Source organism: Pithys albifrons, chromosome Z (assembly GCF_047495875.1).
Source record: "Pithys albifrons albifrons isolate INPA30051 chromosome Z, PitAlb_v1, whole genome shotgun sequence".
In the NCBI taxonomy this organism is placed as follows: domain Eukaryota; kingdom Metazoa; phylum Chordata; class Aves; order Passeriformes; family Thamnophilidae; genus Pithys; species Pithys albifrons.
The window spans coordinates 10,704,583-10,730,610 of record NC_092497.1 but is presented as its reverse complement, the minus strand read 5'-3'; the positions used below and the strand labels follow the sequence as shown (position 1 = coordinate 10,730,610).

Here is a 26,028-nt window from a genome sequence, read left to right as displayed (position 1 = left end):
GGGTTGCTGGCCCAGTTACTGTGGCCACTAACACAGCCAGGCAGATACCAGGCCACCAAAATGCAAAGCCTCTCAGCAGTGGCTTGGCTGACACGTCAACATCTGCACAATCAACTGGACCAAAATTAAGCTGGTAAGCCAACCCAGGTTCTGGCTGGGTTCTCCAGTATGGGACCAGTATACACAGCCACAGAAGGCTGAGCCAGCCGTCCTAGCTGGTGATGGTGCCACACACTGCTGAGACCGTTCACATAGGTTCCTCTTTCCCAGCTGCACATCCACGTCAGATGGGAAGACAGTTTCTTCTCTTCAGCTGAGGCTGAGCTGCTTCTGGGGAGCATGAGCAGCTGGCAAGGCCAGACACAGCTCCATGGCACTCCTGCGACCACTCATCTGTTACCCATGGCTGAAACAGGAGCATCCTCTTGCCCTTGCAGGGAGGCAGCCCTGCTCCACATGGGAAATGGGCAGGGAATGGGCAGCTGGGCTGGAGGTTCACAGCTGCAGCCTCCTGCCTGCTCACAGGCAAAGAGCTGAAGCAGCTCTGGCCGTTATCTTCCCACATTTTGTATGCATTCCCAGGTCTGTCTGCTCCTGCTGGAGATCCCCTGTGCTCCAAAGGGATGGAGTACAAATTGTGGCAGCTCCAGACTGTCCATTGCCAAGGCAGGCATGGGGGCAGGGGGAACTGCAGCCACAGCCTCAGCTGAGTCCTTACTGACTTGGCCCTCTGGTACAGGATCCCAGGAGGGGGTGTTGGGGTGCAGTGGGTGCTCCCATGACCTGTGAAGACCATTAGCTACACTGACCCAGGCACACACACTTCCCAGGGCAAGTGACTTGTCCAGCAATGTGCTGTGGGACAGAAAGCTGAAAGCAAGAGGAGAGCATGGCTGCGTTTTGGGATCTTTTCTACCCAGTAGCAAGCAAAGCTCAGTTCTGGAAAGGAGGGAGACCCACCAGTTTCTGCTTCCTCTTCTTCAGCCTTCTCACTCCCCTTTCCTTAATCTGCTAGGACATGTCACTTCGGGAAGCACCAAATTCCTGCTGCTGCTGTTCAGCAACTTGCATGCTTGGCTGGTGCAACTCATACACCACCACCGTCTCATTTGGCACTTGAGGGGTTTCACCCCATGTTTTGTGGGGGGAAAGAGGGGGGCTCAGACCCCTTACTGGGCAACTTACTGGTGCTAGCAAAGCTAAAGATCCCAAAAATATGTCCCCTCCCCTTCTCAGCAGCAAGGCTCCGGGAGAGAGGAGAAGGGAGTAAACAATTATTGCTACCAAATATGGGTCTAACAGCCAGCGATGAAGGCACGGCAGAAGCATGTAGACATCCTGCCGGCAGATTCAAAGGGACGGGGAGCTTGCAAAGGGGCTCGGGCAGGATCCGGCAGAGAATAGGCAGAGGATGGGGCAGGTTTTCCCTTGTCTGGTTAGTTGCTCCAGCCGGAACACGGTGGGGACGCAGCCCTTTCCCCGATGGGGGCGAGTCCCACCTGCGTGAGTCCCACGCCACCGCCCCATTCCGGGTCCATGGCGAGCTGTCTGGCCCGGTAGGAGCTGCTGCGGTGACCTCCCTGGCTTCGGTGCGGCCAGAGGGAGCGTGTCCTCTCGCGTCCCCACCCAAAACCGCGCCGCGGGATGCGGACACCCTTCCCGCTCGCTTTTCCCTGCCTTCCGGCGGGGTGGGCGGGGGAAAACCGTGCCCGGCCCGGCCCAAAGCTCGCCTCCGGTCCTCGGGCCGATGTCCGCGGCCAGGCTGGTCCCGCTTGGCCCTCGGGGACCGACGAGGCGGAGATGCTGGCCCGGGCTGGCTAGCGGGGGCTCCAGGCCGAGCCCGGGCTGAGCAGGCCAAGGACAAGGCTGGGAATAACGTGGCCGGGAATAACGTGGCTGCGCCTACCCCGGCTGCCCCGGTGCCCGGTGCTCGGGTGCCGCCCTCAGCCCCAAAGCCTCAGCGGATTCCGGAAGTTCCCGGGCCATCGCAGCCCCGGGGACAAGCCTGGGTTGAAGCAGGGAGGCGCCGGTAAACGGGAAGCGGCTCCTTCCTTGCCCCCCCTCGCCACCCGCCCCGCCGTTCACCTGGAGGGCTGCGGGGGGAGGCTCCCCGGGACATCCGTTTCCGGCAGCCCCCCGAGAGCCGGTGCGCTGCCGACCCGCGGGTCCCCGCTGCGCGGCCTCCCCTCCCCGGTTAGCGGGACGCCACGCGTCCCCGGCCCCCGTACCTGTGAGCGGGCAGGAGCAGCGCGCCGGCCCCGCCGAGCCTGAGCGAGCGGAGCGCGGGGACACCGCCCGCTTCCCGCCGCGCATGCGCCGCGGCGCAGCCCGCCGAGGGGCTGCCCGGCGCGGTCCCGAGACGCTCGGGGGCCGCGCTCCGCCCACACAGCGCGGGCATTCCGCGCCCGCTGCTCGGGACCCAGCCCGACCTGGCGCTACGGGGGGCTGAGCACAGCTCCACACCCGCGCCCCCGGGGGCTGTTCTGTGCCCCGCCCGGCGCTCACACCGCATCCCCCGACCCGGGGCACCCGCGGGGCTCACACGCCTCTGCTGCCCCCCCAGCCTTGTTCCTCCACACCCGCCCCGCCCCCACCGGCCACGCCACGCCCCCACCGGCCACGCCACGCCCCCACCGGCCACGCCACGCCCCCACCGGCCACGCCCCTGCAGCGCGCCCGCACCCCTCGACCAATGGGGAGAGCGTGATTTGGTCACGCGGTGTGCGGGGCTGGCGCGCGCGCGGCCCGCCGGGAGGCGGGTGACGTCACCGCGTGTGTGTTGGAAGCGGCGGGGCCGAGGTGAGGGGCGGTGCGGGCCCGGCACGGGCTGGGGGCGAGCGGGGCGGTGTCAAGGCTCTGGACCCCATGGGGGTCATGGGGCCCAGGGGTGTGCGGGCTCGGGGGTCCGGGGTGCGAGATCAAGGGATGCGGTATGCGGTGGTCTGCGGTCACGGAGCTCGGGAGCTTGGGGTTCTGGGGTGAGGGAAACTGGGCGTTAGAGGTTCTGGGGGTCCAGGGTTTGGGGTCCCTCCCCCGGGCCAGCGCTGTGAGAAGTTGCTTGGCTCCGCTCGGGTGGGTCTTCTGGAGAGGGGATCGAACCCTGCGCGGTGGTCACTCTTTTTGCTGCACCTGCTGCGTCACCCCTTGTTCTCGTCCTCGCCATTCTGCCTGCCTGGCTCTTCCTGCGGAGAAACTCCGAGTCTCGGGAGGCCGTGGGCCCTGGCACTGCGCGAGCTCTGCCCGGCATTCCTTCCTCCTGCTGCTCCACTTTCTGCGGGCAGCCCTGCTCCCAGGCAGGGAGCTGTCACAGCCGCCCTGTGGCTGAGGGCTGCCCTGGCCGCTTAGTTTTGGATCGGTTTGTTGGTATTATACTTTTTCTGGTGCTTTTTTCTTTGCTTTTCAGACTGTGACACCTGACAGCTGGATATGAAACCTCAGCAGTGCTAATGGAGACATGGCTGATGGATGTGAGTGGAGCTTCGGCTCAGGCATTGCTGACATGCCGGCCGGGCTGATCCCAGCCCAGCTGATCCTGGCCCAGCCATGCCCTCTGTGAGAACCACACGAGGCTGCATCTTCTCAGGAACTGAGGCACCTGGGCCATGCCTCATCAGGACATAGCAGCAGCAGCCTCAGCTGGGCCTAGACAAAGCTAAAGCTGCCAGACACGTGCACAGACACCAAGGCGAGGCTTGACTGCAAGTCCATTGCTTTATCCTGTCAGTACCTGTGGCCTCCCCAAGCCCCCTGAGCACTGCTGCCATTCTCCCTGTGAGCAGGAACACCTCTCCAGATCACTCCTCAGGGCTCAGAGACCCTTTACCAGTGTCTGATCTCTTTAGCAAGGTGAGGAGCATTTTGCTTTCAGCCAAAAGTATATTGTGTACTATAGTTTAATTACTACAAGTGTGTTAAATAGTAGACTGTTTGAAAGTTACTTGAATTAATAAGTGATCATTTAAGTGTTTGTCAAATCACTCATTAATTACCTGTCAATGATTGCTTAGTCACCATCTGAATACCATTTAATTTATGTTTGATCATTGATTATTTAGAATTTGATTATCATTTAATCTTTAACAAAATCCTTTTAGTTAACCCCTCAATAGTGACCTTAATTTTCTTGTGACATGTGGCTGACTCTGCTAGCTGCACAGTGGGAGGTTTGGGCACTTTTGGGCTTCCATGGAACAGCAAGATCTTGCATGCTTTCCATGCCAGAAAGTCTGGGGCTGTTTTGCTTTTCCTCTCTTTCCTGCAACTTTTATGTTCTGGGTGGAGCATGGCTCCTGTGGTTGGGTCCCAGTAGCCTTGTGGGAAAACTGGCATGTTGGGATTACCAGCACTGCTGTAATAGCCTTGTTGAGGAAGTACTGGTGGACTGGTCATCACTGCAGGGCCCTGACAACTGTTGATGTTACATGGGGAGACTTTGTTGGGTCTGAGAGACATCTCAAAGTAGTGCTGGTGTCTCCTCTTATGCCTGTACTCTGGATATCCTGCTCAGATGTCAGGCCCGGAGGGACTGGATGCCCTGGCAGATATGGACCTCCTTGACTTTCTCCTGAAGGATGATGCTCCCTGCCCTGAAATTCCAGGGGAGCAGAATGGTCTGCTGGAAGACTGGGGCTTGCCGACACCTGAGGTGAGTTGTCTGGGGGAAATGACTGCTGAGTTGAGGTTCAGGAGGTTTATGTCCCTGCTGAGTAAAAGCTGTTCCTCTGCAGCTCCTGGACAAGGAAATGGATGACTTTATCAGCTCACTTCTGAGCCCCTTAGAAGATGAACCAGGCACACTTGATTATTTGCCTGCCAGCAGTGACAGCAGCATTTCTGAAGATCAACATCTGTCCCATTGCCCTGGCAGCAATTTTGCCAACAGAGACGTTGTGCAGGTTGATCACAACTATTCCCTCCATTGGCCTGTGCTGGAAAGCGTGAGGTCTGACATGGCAGAAGGAGATGTTACTATTGAGCTGGGTGAGTGATGTGTGTAGTCTCCTTCTGTCCTGGGTACAGGCAGAAAAGCACTCCTGCATTGAGATTTTTTTGGATGGGTGCCAGGAAGTGAGGAAGAGATCCAAGTGTAGAGGCTTTCTGCTGCCACAAAATTGCAGTTTCATGCTACGCAAAGCTGGCTGATTGGGTGTTGCCTTACTAAAGCCCAGTATCTGACTCTCCTTTCCTTCCCCAGGGACATGGGTGGGTTTGGAAGACACAAGCAAGAAAGTGGAACAGAGCTCTAGTTTCTCCATTGCTGTTGCTGTGGATGCTGAACCCCAGCTCATGCCTGGAACCATCGTGCAGGTACTGACTGTCATGCCTGTGTACCCCAGCCTTTGCTTTTGCTCACATCTCTTCTGACTTGGCTTCTGTGAGACCTATCTCTGAGGGAAAGCATGGTGTTGCTTTGCGAGAGTCCTGATCTCATTCCTGTGTGTTTGCTGCGTGCCTTCCCTGCCCTGTAGTTTGCATTCTCAGCATGTGTATTTTCACTGTTTTCTAGTCTGACTTCCCAGAGCTGGTCCTGACAGAGGAGGAGAAGCAGCTCCTGGAGAAAGAAGGTGTTACTTTACCAACATGTCTCCCACTGACCAAAGTGAGTTCTTGCTAGAGCCAAACAGGCTTGGACCAATCAAACATGTCAGCTAGTGCGGGGGTTTCAAAACCCAGGACAGTGCCTTGCTGAAAATATTGGTGTCCAGGTACTGTGTTCAGACCAGTGTGCATCAGGAGTTGGTGACCTTTTCCTACTTTTGAGTCTGGGGGTGTTCACATGCACAGAAACTTCTGCTGTGCAGCTCAGGTAAATACTATACTGCTGCTGTCAGACTCCACACTCATGACTGCTTGCAGGAGGCAGATACGTCAAAAATACCTCCAACCCTTTTTCTTCCTGCTTGCCTAGTGGCTTGTGAGGTGTGTGCTTTTCATTTCCCTTAAGTCTGCCTCACTTCTACTACACTATGGAAGCTGCTGGCTACATGAGCAGCCAGAGTTTGCCTTGCAGTTCATTTAGTGGTGTGAGAAGGACAGAAGACACAAGCACTTGGGCTGGGCACTGAGATGTGTGTGGGGGTTGGGAAGCTGGGATTGCCAACACCCTGGGATTGCTGTTAACAAGAAATGACCTTGCAGGCTGAAGAGCGAGTTCTGAGAAAAGTGCGCCGTAAGATCCGGAACAAGCAGTCAGCTCAGGATAGTCGTCGCAGGAGAAAGATATATGTGGATGGCCTGGAAAACAGGTATGAGCACACAGCAGTGTTGTTCAATACTGACAGGACACATAGGTTCTTTTAGGGGTCCTTGGCAGAATGATGATGACGCTAAGTCATGGTTTCAATTACTGTTTTTTTAAAATCTGATTTCTTACCATGTTATGATTAGTATAGCCAGAAATTGTGATTTAGAATGGCACAGGTGGCAGAATTGACATAGTACAATGTATAAGCAGCATAATACAGGATTTACCATACTACTTAACATTTCTAGTCACCTACTTCCTAATGCACCTTATGATTTTTAGTCACCTGCACCCTTTGCAGATTGGGTCAGATCTTAATACATGGTTTTCTGTATCAATATAATGACAATAACATAGACTCAAAAATTACATAAAAGAATACGCGTCACTCCCTCAGTCTTGGGAGGAAACAGGCAATGGTGGAGATGTCCCTGGTTCTGGGTCTCGCTGTCTAGCAGCAGTTCTAGTTCAAGTTTCCCCTTAGCACTTGTAATTGCTTGATTTTTTTGGACAGTGCATTCTGTGCTGTTGTGCTTCCCTGTGCTGTGACAGAGCTGGCTGTATGCCTAGGATCTTCAAGGCTGGTAAGGGAAGGGAGTAACAAGCCTGGTGCCCAGGAACCTTGAGGTAATCAGAGAGGAAAAGGAGAAATCTCTTTGGTTTGGTACTTGATGCACAGGACCTTCAAGACCTGATAATGAGGAGATGAGAATGAATATGTGACCCGCTTGATCACAGTGAGGCTGTTCCCCTTGTACATGGCCTTAGTTGAGCTGGGAGCAAGGAGTGCCTGTCACAAGCTGCTGTGCTGCTCTGCTGCTGGGCTTTTGCCACCCTGGGCAGAAAGTGTGATTGTCCCTGTAGGGCCACAACTTTCTGCAAAGGGTTCAGAATCTCAGGACATAGCCTGCCTGGCTCTCTTTTATTTAGATATGGTCCAGAGCATGCTTTCTTCAAGCTAGGTGGCTGACCTGCCAGATCCAGTGTGTTTTCCAGGTCAGACTAGTTTGCAATACAGCCTGAAGACACAAATCTGCAGAGCTGGTGTGTTGCTAGGAGACAACGTCCTTAATAGTTTAGTCTGGTGCTTTTCTGCAGGACCAGGCAGAGCTTCACCCCTCCTCAAATCTGGTGTGAGGTGTCACTCTCTGGCCTTTGCTGCAGTTGGTACCAGGTAGACCTGGACCAGTTTTTCCTGCCCCAGCCACCCAGAGGTTGTGGCTGATTCGGTGAAGTTCCTGCTGTTGACTAACAGAACCTCTCTGTTTTATCCTGGTGCTGTTCGTCTTTCTTGGAAAGGGTGGCAGTCTGTACAGCTCAAAATCATGAACTGGAAAAGAAGGTGCAGCAGCTGCAGAAGCAGAACATGTAAGCTCTTGTTGGATGTGGCAGGAGTTGAGGTGGGGAAGACTCTTCCTCTGCTGGGGACTGTGACCTGTCCCTGGCTGCAAAGGGTGGAGGGAACCCTGCAAACCTTTGTTCAGCTGCTTTGCTAACCTGCATTGCCTGCTCTCCTGCAGATCGCTGCTCAAGCAGCTGTGGAAACTGCAGACCCTGGTGAGGCGATCCGCCCCTAAAACTACCAGAAGAACAACCTGCACCATGGTAAGTGGTTTCAGTCCCGGTATCTGTGAAGAGGACTTGGTTGTCCTTACAAGTTTGGATGAAGTGTTTACTGCAGGCAGTGGTGCCTATCCATCTTTGCTGAGATCTGTGCTGATCTTTCTAGATTGTGGTTCTGTCCTTCTGCCTCATTCTCTGCCCCAGCATCCGCTCACCTGGGAGCATAGAGCCACAACTGGTGCCCAAAGGTGAGTGCTCAGGTGAGGGTTGAGGCATGGCTTCAGGTGCAGTGCTGCCCTCCAGGTCACAGCACCTTCCTCAAAGACAGCCTGAACTCTGGGACACCTCCAGCTCAGCAGCCCGTTGCCTAGGATGACAACTAGGTTTGGCTTTGCTGTCCTGCCCAGGCTCTGGACTCCTTCTTGGCGCTGTTGCAGAGGCCTGACTGGGAGCAAGGCCCAGGGCCAGGGGCGGTGCAAGGACTGGAGAGATCCGGTCCCTCTTGGAGGACAAGCTGTGCTTGTGCCTGGCAGCTGTGCAGCATCCTCCCCGCCTCCCCTGGGAGGACGAAGCCCTAAGTTGAACAGTTTGTCCTCTCTCCTGTGCTCTGTGGTGGCTCCATGGTTGGAGCTGGAGAGTTAGAGGCTGAAAATTACAGGGCTGGCTCTACCTCTCTTACAGTGCTGTCACGGCAGATCCGCGAGTTCCCGAACCACGAAGCACCTGATGTGCAGCAGGATGCTCAGCTGGAGGGCTTCAGCCCAGAGCCTGGGGACTCTTCGCTGTCAGGCAACCTCAGTCAGTCATGGGAAGAGAGGCAAAGTCCACTCAACCCCAGTCCTAGGTCTTTCAACAGCAACTCATCCTCTGACCCTCCAGCAGCAGCAAACTCTGAGGTGGGCCCTTCCAAGAGTGACCCTTTGCCAGCAGCAGTGCTGGTGCCCTGGAAAACCGAGAGTCAGGAGTGGGTGGAACACCCTGATAGAGTTCTCATCCAGCAGCACCATGCCAATGAGATGTGACCACTGCTGCCTCCTTGAGGTGATGCAGGGCACCTGCCTCCTTGAGGTGATGCTGGGCAGAACTGCATTAATAGCTAATCTATCCAAGCAGTTTCTTCTGAATACTCTCCCAATTGCCAGCACTCCAGAGGGTTTACCAGAGAGAAATTGTTCTGACACTGTAGCAGTAGACAGATCAGGAAGTTCTGGAAACTTCACTGTGGCTGCTGATGTGGCTTGCAGCCCAGAGTGCATCTAGTGGCTTGTGGGGATGGGCTGTGGAATGAAGGGTGAAGGCAGTTGGGTCCATGGTGCCCGTGCTTGGTCTGACTGGATACAGCTGCTGGTGAAGGCTGCTGCCCTCCTTCCCTGCCCAGCTGAACAGGCACCTCTTACTGTGGGTGGTGGCTGCATGCATCTCTCCCATGTCCCTTCCTCATGCTGCAGTGTTGCCTGATTTCTAGGTGTGAGGTAGCGAGTTGACATTCAGTGCCCTCACAGTGAGTGGTCCTGCCTCCCACTGCGACAGACCCACTGTGTCGCCTGTTCCTGCTAGCTTTTGAGCCATGGCCACAGCTCTCAGCCTGGCTGGAGGAGGTAATGTGGAGTCCTTCCTGAGCCATGTATGCTGTTTACCTACCCTAAGGGCTGAGGTTTTCACATCCTGCAGGCTTCTGGGCCTCAGGAAGCAGGCATGCCTTGAGCCAGACTGCTGAGGCACCATGGAGCGGAGAGCAGCAGAGATGCTTGCTCTTCTGAAGGCTTTCCTGGCCACAGGACGGTTTCAAAACCATGTCCTCATGTACCCAAGCCTTGCCGTGCTGGCTGGTGATGCAGTCAACTGGTTCTGGTTGCTCCCCAGGGCTGAGCAGAAACACTGAACTGGTGAGGAGTGTCTTTCCTGAAGTGCAGCTTAGTGGTACCTGTGGATTAATCTCATCCTACTTCAGGACATTTCATATAGTCATATAGAATGGTTTGGGTTGGAAGGGACCTGTAAAGGTCATCTAGTGGCATTCCCCCTGCAATAAGCAGGAACTTCTTCAACTGGATCATAATAATAATAGCTTCCTTATTAATAAAGTCTAAATAAATATTAATGGTGTGTGACTGTGTCCTGTGTGGCTGTTTTGGTGAGGTGCTGGCCTGCTGGGTGAAGGCTGAGGGCTGCGGCTGGGCCTGGGAGCCTCGTGAGAGGAACCCAGGGGAGGCTGTGGTCTCACTGTCACAGCTTGATGAAAGGGAAGGAAGGTACACTGCCTTCCCGCGGCTGCGGCTGTGCAGAGAGTCTTGTTGAAGCACGGCATGGGTCTGCAGGGTTGTTGCTCTGCTCTCACCGTCTTTCAAGGGTACGAGAACACTCTTAGAGGAAAAGTGCGTGTGGCGAGCACCCCGCGCCCACCATGCACACCCACGCCGCCAGCGCCGCGGAAGCAGCAGCTTCCCCAGTAGGAAGTGCGGGGAGTCGCTCTCAGCCCCGCCGCTGCTTTCGTAACGGGGCGCTGCACAATCGCAGGAAGTGGAGCAGAGCCAGGGTGCTGCAACAGCCCTGTCCCCTCGGCCAGCCGGGGCCACCGCGAGAGCCCTCCCTTCTGCGGGGTTGCTAAATCCGGGCTAGGTCCTGGGACTGGTTGGGATCACTAGGTACACGGGAGGGGCTAGCAGACCCCAAGGTCAGGCTGAGTATTGCACCATCCTCATTCTAGTTTCATTTTTTGTAGTTCCAGGCAGGGGTGTGTAATGCCCGTCCCCACTTTAATTTCACTTTTTGCAGTTCAGCGCCGGGGTGAGTAATGCCACTGATGTCACATGGGGTCTCTGGCCCAGCAATAATGGCTATTGAATGAGTCATCGGAAGTAATACATGATGGTGCTGCCAGCAAAGTAGGGAGTAGCCGCTGGTGCTGCTGTTTGCCTGGGGCTGATGGGATCAGCTCTCCATACCAGGCTGGCTTGCTTGGCCAAATGCCAACAGGGTATACAGCTTTAGGAGAGTGGGCACGGAGCCAGGATCTGGGAGTTCTAAGGGTGGTTACATCGTGATCTCAACCCACGGTGACAGAGGTCTGCTATTTTACATTGATTTCTGTGTTTTCGTGCCTGTCCCACAGTGAGCAGCCCTGAGCTGGTGAGTGGAAGAAAGCTCAGCCTGGACCTCATGCCTTGGATTAAGGGGAAGCAATGATAAAAGTGTCCATAATGAGTTCTTCAGCTGAGGACCTCATTACATCAAGCAAAGGAGCAGGAGGCACCTGGTGTTCCTGCCACTCTCCTCCTTGCTGCAGTTCCTCCATGTTTTTTCCTTGCACACGGCAGGGATCAGAGCCTAGGTTGTGTGTGCATCAGCACTGATTACACACACACATCACTCACACTCTGCGTTTGGTCAGTGTTATGGTCCCTGTTTGCCTTCCCCACTGTGTTCCCTCTGTTACACCCAAGGTCAACTTGTACCTTGCTCATGGCCCAGCAGGTGCCTGTGTCTACATTGTGAGAGCACACTGACAGACTGGAAACATGGGCCTTTCAGGGCAAAATATTTTGCTCAGCTCTTGGCAAGTCCCATATGGGTGTTGCTGAATGGCTCTTTTTTGCTTGGTGACTCTTTGAGTGTTGGTTGTGCCATCTCCTTTCCATGGCAGTAATGTATAGAAAATTGTGAAAGCATGACATGAAATTTGCCTCCCATTGCTGAGGAAGGCATGGGCTGTGTAATCAATACAAAATACTTCCTGGTCATGGCTTTAAAGGAGTTAGGTTTCTCCCCTATTTTACATGTATCAAAGTTTCTTGTAGAGATGGGAATTTCAGTCTGTAGTAGAAATAAAACATACCTTTCTTTTCACAGGAAAACTAAACCCTGTGTCAGCATCAATCCTATTTTTATCCACTAGCACCAGCTGCTGGATATTGGTGGAAACAGAAAAACTAGCAGAAATGTGAAAACTGGTTTAAAAAGCATCTGGAAAAACAGCAATGGAGCCGCTGTCTCCTTTCAGCTCCCACAGCGGGGCACCTCAGCCCTGGGCCAGTTGAACCCCCAAGGAATCAGGCTGGGAGCACTTTGGCAAGGTGTCTAAAGCAGAAAGCAGAGAGGCTGGGCTGTGATTCCCAGAAAAGTCCAGCCAGTGCCAGAGGCACCTTTCACTCTTTTCCCCTGGCTATGCTTGGACATCAGGGGCTTGGCTAGAGATCCCCACCTATGCATTGCTCAGAGAACACAGGTGTGCAAAGGGATCTTTTAGGGCAGGGCATTTGGGAGCTTTCCCCAGCCATGAAATGGGAGGACAGTTGGCAGCCAGCCACTGCTGCACATCCGCTGGGGCTGGGAACGGGAGACTGCCGTCTCTGCAAAAGCCATTTGCAACCACTCCATGCATTCAGCTACCTGAGAAACTTCCTCTGCGCTGCTCACATGGGGAATGCTCTGCCTGAATCCTGTCCTGCAGCCTTAGGACATGCTGGCCATGGCAGCACTCCGAGGCTGTGCCTTATCCTGCTGCCTGGTCACAGCCCAGTTTGTTCCCCACCCTTGGGAACATCTGGGAGTGATGCTGAGGGACATGTTACCCAGAGCACAGCAGCAGGTTTGCAGGCACAGCACTGCTGCACACTGGCAGGAAGAGGACATGGGACAGCCCTCATCTCCAGGGACCCAGCTGCTCACAGCCATGCAGCATGAAGTGGGGGAAGGGTGGCTGTGGGGCAAGACAAACCTCATGGGTTTAAGGCAAGACAGAAAACAGAACTAAGCCCTGCATCCCCACAGAAACCCTTTATTCTGCATCTGGTGAACTTGCCTGAGAAAGCATGAACCTGTGGGCTGAGAGCTGCTCAAGTGTAGCACGGCAGTGTAGGTAGAGCCTGCCTGTGAGAAGCACTGGCTCCCTGTGGTCCTGAGCCTCCTGGATTTCCCCACTTGCTGTTATTTTATCCGTGTGAAGATGCTTGTGCCAATCCTGCAGAAAACACCAAATCACTGTGCTTCACCCAAGTGGGGTCACTTATGCTGTGGAGGGTATGAAACGGGAAAGCCAAGGAGGGGGCCAGGAGGATGCTGAGTGAGATACTCCAGGCTCCAACAGCAGAGACTGCATCAGGTGCTGGCACCTTTTCCTCCTCTCCTGCCATGGAGAGTGGAAGGAGGGTCGTTGTGGGGGCCCACTGTGGTCAGACCCTATCCTAGGGTCAACCACTCTGGGGCACATCTGGCATACAGGAGCTGACTATGTTACAGGGGTGCTCCTTAGTCCCTGCTCAGCACCAGTGACCAACCCATTTAACATTCATGGTCCTGCCATGCTTCATCCCAGGGGCTTTCTCCCTTCTCCAGCCTGGGATGCAGGAGAGCTTAGCACAGCAGTGACTGAGATCCAGCACTCACCAGGTGGCTTTCCAGTCCTCAGTGGGACTGTCAGTTGCCTCTCGGAGGAGCCACAGAGCATGCAGGATCTCCTCCCCATTGGTGCCCACATAGCACTGGCCCAGGAAGACGGCTGTCTGGTCTGTCTCTGAGTCTGGAAGGATTTGCAGTCACATAAGTTGGGCAGTGAGGCACAAGGCCACTGCTCTGTGTCCTGCTGGCCTCCCGGCTGCAGAGTGATGGACCCCTCCTGCCCTACCTTGGAGCCGCCAGTGCACGGTGAAGGAGAAGGTGGGCTGTGGGACCAGTCCTGCATCTTGCTGGGACCCCTCCAGTGGTGAGGTGGGGATTTCAGAGTCACTAGTGGCAGGACCAGGCAGGTAGGAACCAGAGAATCTGCCATCCTTGCTGAGGGTGGACACAACCATCCGGCAGCCGGTGTCGCTTCGCCATGATCCGGAGAGGAGGCACTGCAAGGACAGCATGAGGCTTGGGTGTGCCTGGGCAGGCAGAGGGACATCCTGCTCACACACCACCACCCTGGCTCTTCCAAGAAATGCCTGGAGGACTGGGTGGTGCCACAGACCTGATGTGCTGCTGGCATTGCCACCTCAGTGTGAGTGTCACAACTTAGCAGTGATTGCCTTCAGCCCAGCTGCTTCTAGGTGTAAGTTTGATGCACTCAAGGGAGAGCAGATTCCCATGCTAAAGCAGCAGATGTACTGCTTTTCATGTATGCTTGGTGGGAAAACAGGAATTTTCTGGGGCATGGCTCCGTTTGACTGTCTCTCGATGATACCCTCAGTGAGGAGCATCCTTGCAGGAGCAGTCCCTCTCTCCCACCCTTGCTGCTGCTTCCCTCAGCTCTGCATAGTGCTGGTCCCACCAAATCCAGCAGCCTGGCCCCCTGTTTGGCTCTGCAGGCCCAGCAGCATCCTGGGGGTCTAGCAGCATGCCAGCACCATGTCCACCCATCCCCATACCTTTCTCTCTGCAGACGCAACACAGGCTGCCAAGGCCAGGGTGAGGATCATGAAAAAGGCACTGCTCCCCATGGCGACAGGACTGCTGAGCCCGGCACACCTCCTCGCCCGGCCCCATTTATAGGGCTGTAACTAGATCTCCACTAGTCCCAGGCTGGCAGCCACGGGTGAGTGTCCTAATGTCAGGGTGCCTGGGACAGGCAAGGGAGGTAAGGAGGTCTGCATGACCTGGTCAGTGCTGGAGAAATGCAGGGATGAGCACAGTTTGCAGAGGGTCAGGGGCACAGATAATTTATAAGCCATTTATAGCAGCCTGGAAAACACCAATAACACCCATGGGAATCTGACTCCTGTGCAAGCAGGCTGGAAATTATCACCTGTTTAAACATTTACCCTCTCTCTGCTTGGCTGGTGCCACTGCCTGAGCAGGGTGTCACCCAGGTGGTGCCAGGGCATCTCTGGCAAGGGCCATCTGTAGCAGCTGCAGTGCTGCACAGAAGGGAAGATGCTGCTTGACTTCTGCTTTAGTAGCAATATTTCCCCAGCATACTCTGTGTATCAGCTGCTGATTGTGATGCTTTTGTTTTTACTTACTGGAAGTTAAAGGAAGAAGTAACCACAGTGAGATACTGAGGTCTTAGCACGTGTTTGCTAAACACACACTGCATGATAACAGGATTGTATTCACACCTCTTCCTTGTATCAGTATCTCTAAAGAGCTTTGGATGTACAAAATGCAGCTTACACTTGCACCAAAAAGAGCTGACTTAAATTTGCAGGTGTCCACAGAGACAAATAGAGCAGCCCTGCCAAAATGTGGTGGTAGAGAAGGGAAAAATCCCTGGGTGTAATGCAGGTGGCTGTAAGAGATGGGATGGGACAGGGTGGGAGTTTTAACTTGTGTGCATTTTACTTGGAGAGCTGTACACCACAAAGAGAGCACTTAACCAATATTTCATATCTACTGATACTGTTACCTCTATCATGCGACCCTACTGAGCATGGAGTGCTTGTACTGGAAAGAGTCTGGTGGGGATGGATATGAGGGCAGTACAAGGAACTCAGATGTATTCAGGATGCTGCTGGAAGCTCTGGTGCCATCAAGCAGGTGGGAAATGATGACACAGGGTGGAAGGCTGGGTTAAGATGAGGTGGGAAATGTGCCGAGGGACGTGGATAAGTGGAAACAGGCAGAGACACAGATGTCCCTGGGGAAGGGCAATGGATAGCTATTGCCTTAGCAGGGGTATCCATGTAGAAAGAAGGGGTAACAAAGGCAGATTTTTAAAGAAGGAAACCACAAGAGATGGTTTTCAAGTTTTATTTTCATCTAAGAGGCAGGTTTTGCTTGCCTTGTTGGTAGGCCAGGCTGCAGCCATATCATCCTGTCATGGAGCTGGGAAAGACACATCCTCACAGGATGGGGAGAAGCTTGGCAGGATCTTTCCTTTTGCAGTGCGTTTGCGTGTGAAGACATTTCTGCCCACCCTGTGAGAAGAAGAGAGTTCCTGTGGGATGACCCACACAAATTGCCCACTCAATGCTGCCAGTGCCTACAGGCACTAAATGCCCCCAGCTTTCCTCAAGCAGATGCCAGGTGTCCCTGTGCTAGGCAAGCTCTTTGGCAGGACACAATGGCATTCCTGCTGCCAACCCATTTGGCAGCATTCCCAGGGGTGGTCCCCTCATTCAGGGAGCTGCTCATCCTCAGGGGTCCTCTCCAGGACCCTGTTGTGGAACTGCTGCCTCCCATGGCCCCACAGTACCTCGTGGCTTTTGAGTCCTCCTTGAGGGACCCAACAGCTTCACGCAGCAGCCACATGGTGGTCAGTGTCTCCTTTCCACCCGAATCCACAAAGCATTGCCCCACAAAGGCGGTCGTGGCATCTGTGAGGAAGCACTTATTAGGAGACCTATGGAGAAACCGACCGTTTCCCTTTCCCCATTGTCTTCCCAGAGGCAGCTGTGTTCCCACTCCAATGGCCACACACCCACCAAACCCACACTGGGGGGGGTCCTGCCCTTCTCCTGTGTCTCTCTCAGACAAGACAAGATCTGTATCACCACGTCGCCAGTGCCCTAACAGGGTCTGGACCCACTGTAGTCACCCCAGGCTGCCTTGCTGGGATGGGTGGTAAGATGGTGAGTGAGGAGGGGCTGCCCTGTGCAAGCCCAGCATTGCCCCTTAGCCCCACACTGAGCAGGTGTTACTGCTCAGCTGCACCAAAGTATCACCCAGCAGAATTCCTGGCAAAAGAAAATTGTGCCATACCGTCTCCAGGTGTCCCAACACTTACTAGAGAACTTGTCCCAGCGCACAGTAAAGGCGAAGGTGGGCCGGCCTCCTTCACCAGGTTGCTGCTGGATGCCCTTCAGGGGGGAGATGTGGGCACAGCCACTGGAGAGGGTGACCCGTGTGAGGTATTTTCCCTGGAAGTCCCCGTTGTCCCTCAATGCCGAAATCTCCATCAGTGAATCCTGCTCATTCCTCCACAGCCCGCTGAGCTGGCACTGAAGGGATAGAGTCACACGGTCTCTGTTCTCAAACATGGCACAAATGGGGTCCCCATCCCTACTGCTGCCCCAGCTGGAGCCACAAGCTCTGCTGTAGTTGCAACTGCAGCGCATGGCCCTTCTTGACCCCAGTTTGAGGAAATGCTGCTGGCTGCTGAGTAGATGGTGGAGCAAGGCCAGTATGTCCCAGCCGGCTAGCAAGCACAGTATGCTCACACAGACCCCATGAGAGGGAGTGCCCTGTGTACTGCACCCCTGGGCAAAGATCATGTGGGAAGGGTGCCCAGAGCAGGGTACATCCAGGCACAGACACTGTGGGAAGGGATGCTCCATGCATGCATGGTGTCCCAGTCACATATCCTATGGGAGGGGATGTCCCATGCATAGTGTCCTAGACACATCCCATGAGAAAGGATGCTTCATGCATGGTGTCCTGAACACATAACCCATGGGAGGGGGTGCCCCACGCATGTGTTCCAGACATACATCTTGTAGGAGTTGCCCTGTGCATGGTGCCCTGGACAAGTATCCCATGAGAGAGGATTCTCTATGCATGGTGCCCCAGGCACAGACCCCATGCAAAGGGCTGTCCCTTGCATGGTGCTCCCGGACACAAACTTCAAGGGAGGGAGTGTCCTGTGCATGATGTTCATTTGGGAGTAAAACTTCCTGGAGCTGATACCAGGTGTCTGGGAGTGACCTGGAGATATCCTGCTCCCTGCCTGGACTGGGTGCCTGCAAAGTTTTCCTGCTTGTCCAAGCCTAAACTGGCATTCAAGAGAGAACCCCTGTCCGCCCACGCTGCATTCCACTGCCATGCTCCCATTGTCAACTGTGTCCATACCTTCCTCTCTGCAGGGGCAACACGCACTGCCACGGCCAGAGTGAAGACCAGGATGAAAGTGCCTCTGTCCATGGCTGCGGGGCTGCAAAATGCCTGGCACAGCTCCCTCTCCTGCTCTGCATCCCAATCCCCTTTATAGTGTTGTAACCGGAGCCCCTCTGGCAGCGGGCTGGCCACCACGGGGCAAGTCGCCCGATGTCAGTGTGCCCAGGGCAGGCAAGGAGAGGAGGTCTGCGTGACCTGGGCAGCGCTGGAGGAATGTGGGAATGAGCACGGCTGAGAAAAGAGGTGGGAACACTGGGGTGATTTACATATCCTCCATCCAGGAGGCTCTGTCAACCTGTTCCTTGCTCAGTGTTGGACTCTGGGAGCAGGCATGGCCTGACTGCCCTTATCCCACTGCCACTGACCCACAGGGCTGCAGTAAGCACAGTCTGACCAGCACTGCTCCGCTGCACTGAAGAGTGGTGTGTCTGCCCACAGGGACACATTCCCAAGACCATCCTCTCCTACATTGTAAGTGTCTGCTGCTGTTTCTAAGTTGTTTTTCCTTCTGGCTGTGCTGGGCTTTCCCTGGGTCTGGGACCTGTGACTGTCACTGCAGCAGGAGCTCTGGAATTAATCATTCTAAATGCAGAAGGGCTTTCCTGAAATATGTACAGATGTTAAAATTTGCTTGTTCTCATGGGAGGGGATGTCCTGTGCATGGTGGCCCCTTGGACACAATGGAAGGTGATGACACATGCATGGTGCTTTGAGGCTGGGCAGGGCCCTGCCTGAACCCTCCCAGCAAATCTCCAATGGTATGAGACTGTGCTAGGCATGTGCACGTGGCCAAGGGTTCTCAAACTGCCTGGCCTTTGCATAAGGAGACAGCACAGACACATCCTCTAAAATATCATTCCAACCAGGTGAACATGTCATTGCCGGTGCTCCAGAGGAAGGCAGAGGTGGCATCTGGCTGCATCCAGGTCAGGTGGAACCTCTCTAGCCCTTGCCCAGTACATGGGATAAGCTTTGATTTGAGAATCCTCCTCATCTTTCCCTGGCTTGAAGACATAAGGAAGACCACTCTCTTCCTACTCAAGGGAATAGGATCTGGCAGTGCCTGTGTTCAAATTACACTTTGTTTTTAACTAAGAACTTAGAGATCTGCTCTCAGCTTCCACTTCAGGGACTTTCTCCAGAAGTCCATGGGGTCCGGGTACCATTGCTCCTCACTTTCTTCTCAACTAGCTCCCAGCACCCACCTTCAGGGCTCCGTGCTCCACTGTGGGCTCCAGGCAGCAGCCATGGGTGCAGCCCCAGCACAGAATAGGGATGGAGAAGTGCCCTGTAATCCACCTACTGGCTTCCAGTCATTCTCATGTGTCAGCCTCACCCTGGATGATCCATGCTGTCTTCAGTATTTCCTCATCCATGGAGCATTGGCCCATGGAGGTGGTGATGGAGTCTGCAGTTTGTGAAAGAGTGGGATGAGAGGGTGTTGGGATGGGGCTGTCCCTCTTAGGTAAACAGCTTTCCAGTTTATGAGTGGGAAAGGCTGCATATGGCTGGATGATATTTCCCTCCCTAGCATCCTGTTCTGCTGAGACCAGGGGCATGGCACTGAACAGGTGTGGGATATGCAGGGCTGGTGGGATGAGCCCAGCTGAGACTGCATCCAGCTCTGCCCCACCTCATCCTGGGCAAGATGTGCCAGAGGTGGGGACAAAGAGGTGCCACCAGCCAAGCAGCTCTGGTATTGGGGATGGGTGAGCCCTGGGAACCCCACGGTGAGGTAGGTGACCATCCAGAACACCACAGGGAAGGGTAGGAAGTTCTAGGGACACTGTAGAGAGAGAACAGGGCTTGGAACAGCAGAGGAGAAAGCAGGGGATTAAAAAACATACTGCAGGGAAGTGCAGAAGAGTATCAAGGACATCACAGGAAGGGCAGGGAAACTGGGGACATCACAGAGGAGTACAGGGAAACTCTGACAACACAAGAGGGAGGCTGGGAAAGGAGAAGCACCAGGAAAGCTCCAGTTGACAGTGAAGCAGAAGGTGGACTGGCCCTTCTGTTTCATTGTGTGTCATTTGCAGTGGTGACACCCAGACCTCATTCATGGTGGCTGTCATGGCCGTGTGGTAGGAGCTGGTGAGGTTGCCTTTTCTGTTCATGGCCAAGATGGTCATGTTGGAGCCCAGGTCACTGACCCGGTGCCCAGTTGGGGTGCACTGGAGTGGAAAGGACTCAGCACTAGTGCTGCAGCACAATCTGGGTGTGGGCAGGGTGGCAAGAGTGAGTAACCCTATGAGCCATGGAAGGAAATCTGGACAAGCTACGGGTTCCTCATCCACCTAAGGGATTATACACCCAAGTGTGATGAGCTCAGCTGTGAGCTGGGGAGGCAGAACTCACCTAGGAGGGTTCCCTGTTTCCAAACCAGCCCCAGGATGGGCTGAAAACATGGCCAAGGAACTTCCCTGTCCTCTCAGGATGGCTGACTGTGCTTGGCAAGGCTGCAGCTGAAACTGGGCCGTGAAGGGAAGTGAAGGAGCAGAGCATGATGTGTAGTCCTGACCAGAGGACCATGCAGAAATGGTGGCGGGGATGGGAGCTATGTGTCCTCACTCATAAGAGAAGGTACAGGCTTAAAGATCAAATTTACTCCTTTGCCATTGCTGCAGTGTGGCTGGGTACCAGGTTTTGCCTGTAAAACCCACCAGCCATGGAGTCCTTGAATGACCTGGGAACTCTCTGCCTCCATCTTCTTAGGTGGCATGACAGTTATACTGAGACAGATGTGGAGTACCAAGATGTTCAGTGTTGAGACATTTGTAAATGATCAACAGGAACAGTCCCTGAAGAAATGGTTGCATAGAACAGTTTTTCGTAAGTGCTTAAGACATGTAAGTGCTGGAGGACCTCTGCAATGGAGACTCCTTCTGCATTCTAACAGTGACTGTCTGTTTGAGGAATTTGACCCTTATGTGAGCAACACACCGTGCCAAGATCCTAATAAACTGATTTTTCTTTTTTCTTTTTTTAATTGATACACTATGTATGAACACATGACACAGACATGTCAGCAGTTGTATGCTGCATGTGATTATAGAATCATAGAATCATAAAATCATAGAATCATAGAATCGGTTGTGTTGGGTTGGAAAAGACCTCCGAGATCACCAAGTCCAACCCTTGGTCCAATTCCAGTCCAGATTCTGGATGCCTCCTGCCTCCACCTGCTCCCCCTGACCCTAAAAGCATTCACAGTATATGTATAACCCTGACCAAGTCTTGTCATGCAGCAGAAACAGTGGGGTTTCCTTCCAGAGGGAAGTCTGCACTGGGGCTGAAGGGACTTCCTGCTGTTCACCTTTGTCTTGCTGATGAGCCCGTGCTAGAAGGAGGCAAATAGAGCTGTGTTGGATGATTAACACCCATGGGCAAGCATCTTCAACCTTAGCCACTCTCAGATGCCTGTAGGTACCCTCCAGCACACTGCGCCCTATCACCAGACACCTCAAATCCAAGAAGCTGGACGCATTGCAGCCTTGCTGAGTGCCCTCAGATGGGGACTGGCCTTGCAAACAGCTCTGCCAGCCAATGCTCACTGCATTTCTCACCAGCACCGTGGCTGCCTGCAGGGGTTTGCAGGATGCTCCAACTATGGTCAGCACTGCTACCTGGCTGGAGCACCCCAGAAATGCTGCAGTCTCTGGAGAGTGCTGCCCTGGGGAAATATTGGCATGAAGGCAGTAATAAACTCAGAAGGATGCATGCAGGGAGGCTGCAGACTTTACAGGTTGCCCCACTGCTGAGCTGGCCCTGCTTCAGGGTGAGAACAGAGTCCTGTGGTCCCTCTGACTCCCACTTTCCTAGTTCTCATTTTCCTCTGAAGCATGTAAGCAGATACATACATGCACAACAGAGGGCTAATGTAAAGGCATTCTGATCAGAAAGGCTGTAAGGGAACTGAAGAAGCTGGAGCAATGCCAGCGAGGCACTGAGAAAGGAACAGCAGCATGACTAAAAGCGGAAGATGAACCCCAAGGGGAAAGATGTGAGAAGCAAACCACATGCAAGTCTGCAACAAGGCAGGCTTAAATACAGAGCAGGTGGCAAACTTGCTAAAGCCACAGATGCTGTTAGCAAAGCTCTCCCACAGCATTTGTGGCAGAAAAATCAGGGGAGCAGTGGGTGGTGGCAGTGCCAACAGCTCACTCCTATCCTTAGGCTCCTCAAATCCCATGGCAGCATGCCAGCTCAGAGCACGCAGTACTGTTCCAGGTTATTTTGAGAATCAAGGGCACAAGGACTAAGTTTCAGTTTCACATCCAGAGTTATTTCTTGGAAATCATTTGTTTTGGCTGAAATGGGTGTCTAAGGCAACAATGGCATGCACTGCCCATTATGGTAGTATAGTCCATCAGGCAGAGCTTTGGGGCTGGATTTGCTACTCATCTGCTTTGCAGTAAATCACATGTTCTCTTAGGAAGAGTTTTAGGACAGGATGTACTGCAGCTACTGGCACTGTGCTGCTGGTACAGAGCAGTCCTTGCTGCTTTCCAGGACTATAGACACTGTCAAGACCCCTCACCTGCCTGCCCAAGGGCTGTCTCAGAACCAGGGGGCTCCCAGCCACATTTTTGGGGTGCAGAAGAGCTTCCCAGCCTACCCTCCCACCACACTCATAAGGCTTTGAGCAGAAAAAAGCAAGTACTGATCACATGGCCAAAGAGTCACTTTGGGAATCCACCATCCTGTTCAGGCTGGAGAAGGGGCTTTCTGGGGCCAGTCTCTTCGCAGAAGAAAAGACTGAAAGTTTCATCCTGCACCCATTGCAGTGGTTTAGCCCAGCTTTCCCAGGACATATCAACAAACTGAATAAGGTTTGGTTTAAATGAAAAATATTTACTTTTATTTGGTACTTTTTGGGACATCTTCCTCCAGAGCAGATAACATCAGCAGGTGCTGGTACACACTGGTCCTGCTGAGGGGACTCCTAGTCTGCCAAGCCTGATGTGAGATAGTTCTCCTTCCTTTCAGCCCACACGATTGAAGGTGTTGTGGCCGGTCCTGTGAGGAAGTAGTAGCCTGTTGGTGCCCAGCTGGCAGAGGGGTAGGGATCTCAGGTGGACTGGATGTTTTTTGGCTCACCTGGTGGCCTTCCAGTCATTGGGCTGGGAGTTGACCTTCTCCCGCAGCAGCCAGGAGGTCTTCAGGACCTCATCCCCATTGTCCCCTGTGAAGCACTGGCCCACAAAGACAGCTGTGGAGTCTGGAGCGATGATGGCTGTTAGCATCCCAGTGGGACCCCAGCTGATTTTGGGGCTTCATAAGCACTAGTGGATTTAATGCTCGTGGAGCCTGAGAGTATCCCGATGTTTGCAGGGAAATGCTGTGTGGCAGAGATGCTGCAAAAGGAACTCTTGGAGCTGCCTCACTGAAACAGTTTTTTGGGAGGTGATACAGACACCATCCAGAGTAGGAAGAGATCAGGGAAGGGCAGGTGGGGGGCAGGAGAGAGAGCACAGGGACTGAGATGGACATTGAGACCAGCAGGACCTCCCCTCCCCATCCCCCTACAACATCCACAGACAGCCACAGCTGCAGCTACAGACCTGAAAACTTCTTCCAGTTGACCGTAAAGCCAAAGGTGCACTGCCCATCCTTGTCCAGGTGTTGAGAGCCAATGAGGGGGGATGGCTGAATGGGATTGGTGGTGCTTGATACAGCAGTGTGGTACTCGCCAGAGAAGTTGCCCTCACTGTCAACTTCGAACACGTGCATCTTGGAGCCCAGATCGTTCTCCCACCAGCCAGTCAAGTTGCACTGCTGGAGACAAGCAGACATGTCCCTGGGGCTATCTGCACACAGCCCCTGTCCCTGCCCCACACGCTGAGCCCTATGCCTGCACCCCCAATGCCCAAGGAGTGCCAGCACTCACCTTGGCATTCCTTGTGCGGCCTAGCCACCAATTGCTGTAGGTTGCCTTCGCCTTCTCCTTGTTGGCCTCTTTCCCACTTGGGATCTCAGCTTCCTGGCAGAGAAGCTTGGAAAAGAAAGAAAACACAGGTGAAGCCATGGACAGTGGCACTGCAGGGTGTCTCTGAAGACCCATGAGTGCTCAGGTACTCGTTTTTAAAAGACATGACTTACAAAGTTGCTGCTATCTCAGCTGTGTCAGGAAAGCCAAAAGCTGGGGTAAGCCGAGCAAAGGGGAGAGGTGAAAAGCTAAAGGTAGGAGCCCTGGACAGACAAGAGCACAGGCAGGACCCCTGCTGTAGCCCTGCCAGGTGATTTGTGTGAGCCCAGGGCACACCTGCCCATGCCTGTGGGGACATGTGCTGTGCTCAGCACCCATGTGTGGCTTGAGTGGGGAGCCCACTGCGATGGGCCCTCAGGTCCATGGCGGCCTCCATCACAGTCAGAGCCCAGCACACCTCACCTGCTAAAGGCTCCACCTCCAGTTCTAAGCATTGCCTGTCCTCTCCCATACTGCACCTTCCCACGCAGGGGCAAGTCACACCCCTGGGGCAGGGACCCCATGCTTCCTCTGTCCCAATTCCCCTCCATGTCCCTGGGAGGGGAGGTGATCCCACAGGATTGCCCGCAGCACCTAGAAAGGAATCCCCATGCACATGCCTTCTGGGGACACGGACAACGCCAGAGCATCCCTTTCCTCTTGGATCACTTCCCTCAGCAGGGGCACCACCTGTGTACCCCCTGGATCAGAGGTTCCTTCTGTTGTCGGGGAATTCCCCCGCAGATGTGTCTCCTACGCGTGTTATTCTCCCGCAAGCGCTGCAGCTCCCGTTCGTATGCCACCCTCCCGATGACACTGGCATGCCTTTCCCTTTTCGAACTCCGGGACTCCCGAGACGTGCTCCCATGCAGCCTCCCCCGGCGCCGAGTTTCCCAATCTCTTCTCCCAGCAGGAGCTCCCACCTGGCATCCTGCCGCGGTCGCTGCCACGGCCATCCCCACGGGAAGAGAGAGGACGAAGAGGAAGCGGTGGCTCATTGGGATGCAGCGGCGAGACCGAAACTCGCAGTGCCTGTGCCGCCCTCGTATTTATATCCCCGACTTCTCCGCTGCTTTCCCGGAAAACACTGAGGCGGCATTTGCAAAAGGGACGAGAATGGGTGGGCTCAGGGACGCGGAGAGGAATGGGGATGGAGAAGAGGAAGAAGTTGAAGGGGCGCGGGAGATCGGAACGGGAATGGGGGTGGGGATGGGAACAGGGATGAGGGATGGGGGATGGGAGATGTGGACAGGGATTGGGACGGGCACAGGAACAGGGATGGGGATAGAAGCGGGGTTGGGGGGACGAGGACAGGGCAAGGATAAGGACTGGAGGTGGGGCTGGGGTTGGGGATGGGAACTAGAATAGGGGTGGGGATGGGCAGGGGAATGGAACAGGGATGGCAATGGACAGGGGGACTGGAACAGGGATGGGAATGGGGACGCGTGGGAACAGGGATGTAGGAGGGGTTGTGTGGGGCTTCCCACTGGCATCACCCAATCTGGGGAACCTTAGAACCATGTCTACTGGTTGAGGGCTGCGTCTGGATTTCCACCCTGCCCTGCAGGAGGTCCTGCGCCCCAAATGACTCCCTGGTCACAGCAGGAGATGGACAGAAGGATAGGGAGACATGAGCGCTGGGCAAGGGCATATGTGTGAGGACAGCTGGTGATCTGCAGTGGGTGAAGGGATGTGGCAGATGAAGAAAATTAATGTGCCTTAATAGTAATAGAAAGACCCCAGGCATTGCGGGCTGCAGGTGGGCAGCCCTGGTTGCATATCCCAGGCAAAAGCAAAAGCAAAAGCAAAAGCAAAAACAAAAGCAAAAGTGACAAGGGCAGGATCAGATCAAGTTCAGGGCCAGAGTGAAGGATGTTTGGGACTGCTGACAAATAGAGTTTTTGATTGCAGTGGGGGTTGATTGCAGTGCTGATTTCTTGTAAATGCTGATTTTCCTTTCTGTTTCCCTGTCTGGCAAGGAGAATGCTTACATCCTCTCCTGTCCTTCTTATGAGACACCAAGAGACAGGGAATTTGCAGTCGTTGGGGTAATGAAAGGACAGTGGTGAAATCTTATGCTCTGATCCTGCATGGTTCTCAGTGGCCCCCTGTCCCCCCATGGGCTCACCTACCAGGGTTCCCAACCTCATCTTCCATTCCCACTGGGGTCCCAAGGCTTTAACCTCATAGACCATTCAGAGAAACCTTCAGGGACCAGATGTGTGGTGCTGACAGCCACAGTGGGCGTTTGGGGAGAGGGAGCATGAGAACGAGCCGATTGTGGCCTTGGCATTGTAAAGTACTCCAGTGTGGAATGGGGAAGAACTGAGGGCTGTGTGTGGAAGGCAGGGGTGAGGATGCAAGTGCAAGGGTAAGGATAAGGGCACAAAAATGAGGATGCAGGATGAGGATAAGGATGCAGGAGTGGGGATGAGGATGCAATGGTGGCTTTTGACCAAAAGCTGGATCATCAGGCTCATCAGCCTGTACTCAGTACAGGTAT

General features: G+C 54.3%; 5 protein-coding genes across 8 annotated transcripts in view; 1 reads left to right on the top strand and 4 right to left on the bottom strand.

Moving 5' to 3' along the window:
* TLN1 (talin 1) overlaps positions 1-2,318 on the bottom strand; it is a 35,083-nt gene extending 32,765 nt beyond the window's left edge. For 2 of the 3 annotated variants that reach the window (XM_071579994.1, XM_071579996.1), the window contains exon 1: positions 2,229-2,318. The gene's annotated coding sequence lies outside the window, so the exon portion shown is untranslated. The remainder of the gene's footprint in view (positions 1-2,228) is intronic. The other variant, XM_071579995.1, reaches the window with a different exon arrangement.
* A 405-nt stretch (positions 2,319-2,723) lies between these two features.
* CREB3 (cAMP responsive element binding protein 3) lies at positions 2,724-9,913 on the top strand. Its single transcript, XM_071581309.1, has 11 exons — positions 2,724-2,799; positions 3,404-3,846; positions 4,508-4,645; positions 4,728-4,980; positions 5,195-5,307; positions 5,507-5,599; positions 6,139-6,245; positions 7,544-7,612; positions 7,765-7,849; positions 7,974-8,055; positions 8,489-9,913. Exons 3-11 carry the CDS (start codon positions 4,508-4,510, stop codon positions 8,827-8,829), a joined length of 1,281 nt encoding a protein of 426 aa, XP_071437410.1. The 5' UTR covers positions 2,724-2,799; positions 3,404-3,846; the 3' UTR covers positions 8,830-9,913.
* A 2,820-nt stretch (positions 9,914-12,733) lies between these two features.
* Positions 12,734-14,226, bottom strand: LOC139684976 (avidin-like). The gene is made up of 4 exons (XM_071581444.1): positions 14,155-14,226; positions 13,431-13,641; positions 13,193-13,325; positions 12,734-12,767 (listed from the first exon to the last, which is right to left on the bottom strand). Exons 1-4 carry the CDS (start codon positions 14,224-14,226, stop codon positions 12,734-12,736), a joined length of 450 nt encoding a protein of 149 aa, XP_071437545.1.
* Positions 14,227-15,542: 1,316 nt separating this feature from the next.
* Positions 15,543-17,584, bottom strand: LOC139684813 (avidin-like). Its single transcript, XM_071581140.1, has 4 exons — positions 17,513-17,584; positions 16,452-16,665; positions 15,921-16,041; positions 15,543-15,642 (listed from the first exon to the last, which is right to left on the bottom strand). Exons 1-4 carry the CDS (start codon positions 17,582-17,584, stop codon positions 15,543-15,545), a joined length of 507 nt encoding a protein of 168 aa, XP_071437241.1.
* Positions 17,585-22,396: 4,812 nt separating this feature from the next.
* LOC139684433 (avidin-like) lies at positions 22,397-24,792 on the bottom strand. 2 transcript variants are annotated; one of them, XM_071580393.1, is made up of 5 exons: positions 24,449-24,792; positions 23,448-23,552; positions 23,122-23,332; positions 22,658-22,778; positions 22,397-22,576 (listed from the first exon to the last, which is right to left on the bottom strand). In XM_071580393.1, exons 1-5 carry the CDS (start codon positions 24,521-24,523, stop codon positions 22,543-22,545), a joined length of 546 nt encoding a protein of 181 aa, XP_071436494.1. In that variant the 5' UTR covers positions 24,524-24,792; the 3' UTR covers positions 22,397-22,542. The 2 variants fall into 2 exon arrangements, with proteins under 2 accessions (XP_071436494.1, XP_071436493.1); XM_071580392.1 differs by having other exon boundaries at positions 23,122-23,335; positions 24,449-24,791.
* Between the last annotated feature and the right edge of the window lie 1,236 nt (positions 24,793-26,028).

What these genes read in the sequence shown, in the direction of transcription:
- CREB3 (XM_071581309.1), top strand. Translation starts at nt 4,508, where the DNA reads ATGTCAGGCCCGGAGGGACTGGATGCCCTGGCAGATATGGACCTCCTT. An exon ending in AGATGTTACTATTGAGCTGG is followed by an intron (nt 4,981 to 5,194) that starts GTGAGTGATGTG and finishes TTCCTTCCCCAG; the next exon opens with GGACATGGGTGGGTTTGGAA. An exon ending in TGCCTGGAACCATCGTGCAG is followed by an intron (nt 5,308 to 5,506) that starts GTACTGACTGTC and finishes ACTGTTTTCTAG; the next exon opens with TCTGACTTCCCAGAGCTGGT.
- LOC139684976 (XM_071581444.1), bottom strand. Translation starts at nt 14,226, where the DNA reads ATGGGGAGCAGTGCCTTTTTCATGATCCTCACCCTGGCCTTGGCAGCC. An exon ending in CGTGCACTGGCGGCTCCAAG is followed by an intron (nt 13,326 to 13,430) that starts GTAGGGCAGGAG and finishes AAATCCTTCCAG; the next exon opens with ACTCAGAGACAGACCAGACA. An exon ending in GAGGACTGGAAAGCCACCTG is followed by an intron (nt 12,768 to 13,192) that starts GTGAGTGCTGGA and finishes TGTTTTCTGCAG; the next exon opens with GATTGGCACAAGCATCTTCA.
- LOC139684813 (XM_071581140.1), bottom strand. Translation starts at nt 17,584, where the DNA reads ATGGACAGAGGCACTTTCATCCTGGTCTTCACTCTGGCCGTGGCAGTG. An exon ending in TTGCCCCTGCAGAGAGGAAG is followed by an intron (nt 16,666 to 17,512) that starts GTATGGACACAG and finishes CTATCCCTTCAG; the next exon opens with TGCCAGCTCAGCGGGCTGTG. An exon ending in GAGGACTCAAAAGCCACGAG is followed by an intron (nt 15,643 to 15,920) that starts GTACTGTGGGGC and finishes TTCTTCTCACAG; the next exon opens with GGTGGGCAGAAATGTCTTCA.
- LOC139684433 (XM_071580392.1), bottom strand. Translation starts at nt 24,523, where the DNA reads ATGAGCCACCGCTTCCTCTTCGTCCTCTCTCTTCCCGTGGGGATGGCC. An exon ending in CGACCGCGGCAGGATGCCAG is followed by an intron (nt 23,553 to 24,448) that starts GTGGGAGCTCCT and finishes TTCTTTTCCAAG; the next exon opens with CTTCTCTGCCAGGAAGCTGA. An exon ending in GCCGCACAAGGAATGCCAAG is followed by an intron (nt 23,336 to 23,447) that starts GTGAGTGCTGGC and finishes GCTTGTCTCCAG; the next exon opens with CAGTGCAACTTGACTGGCTG.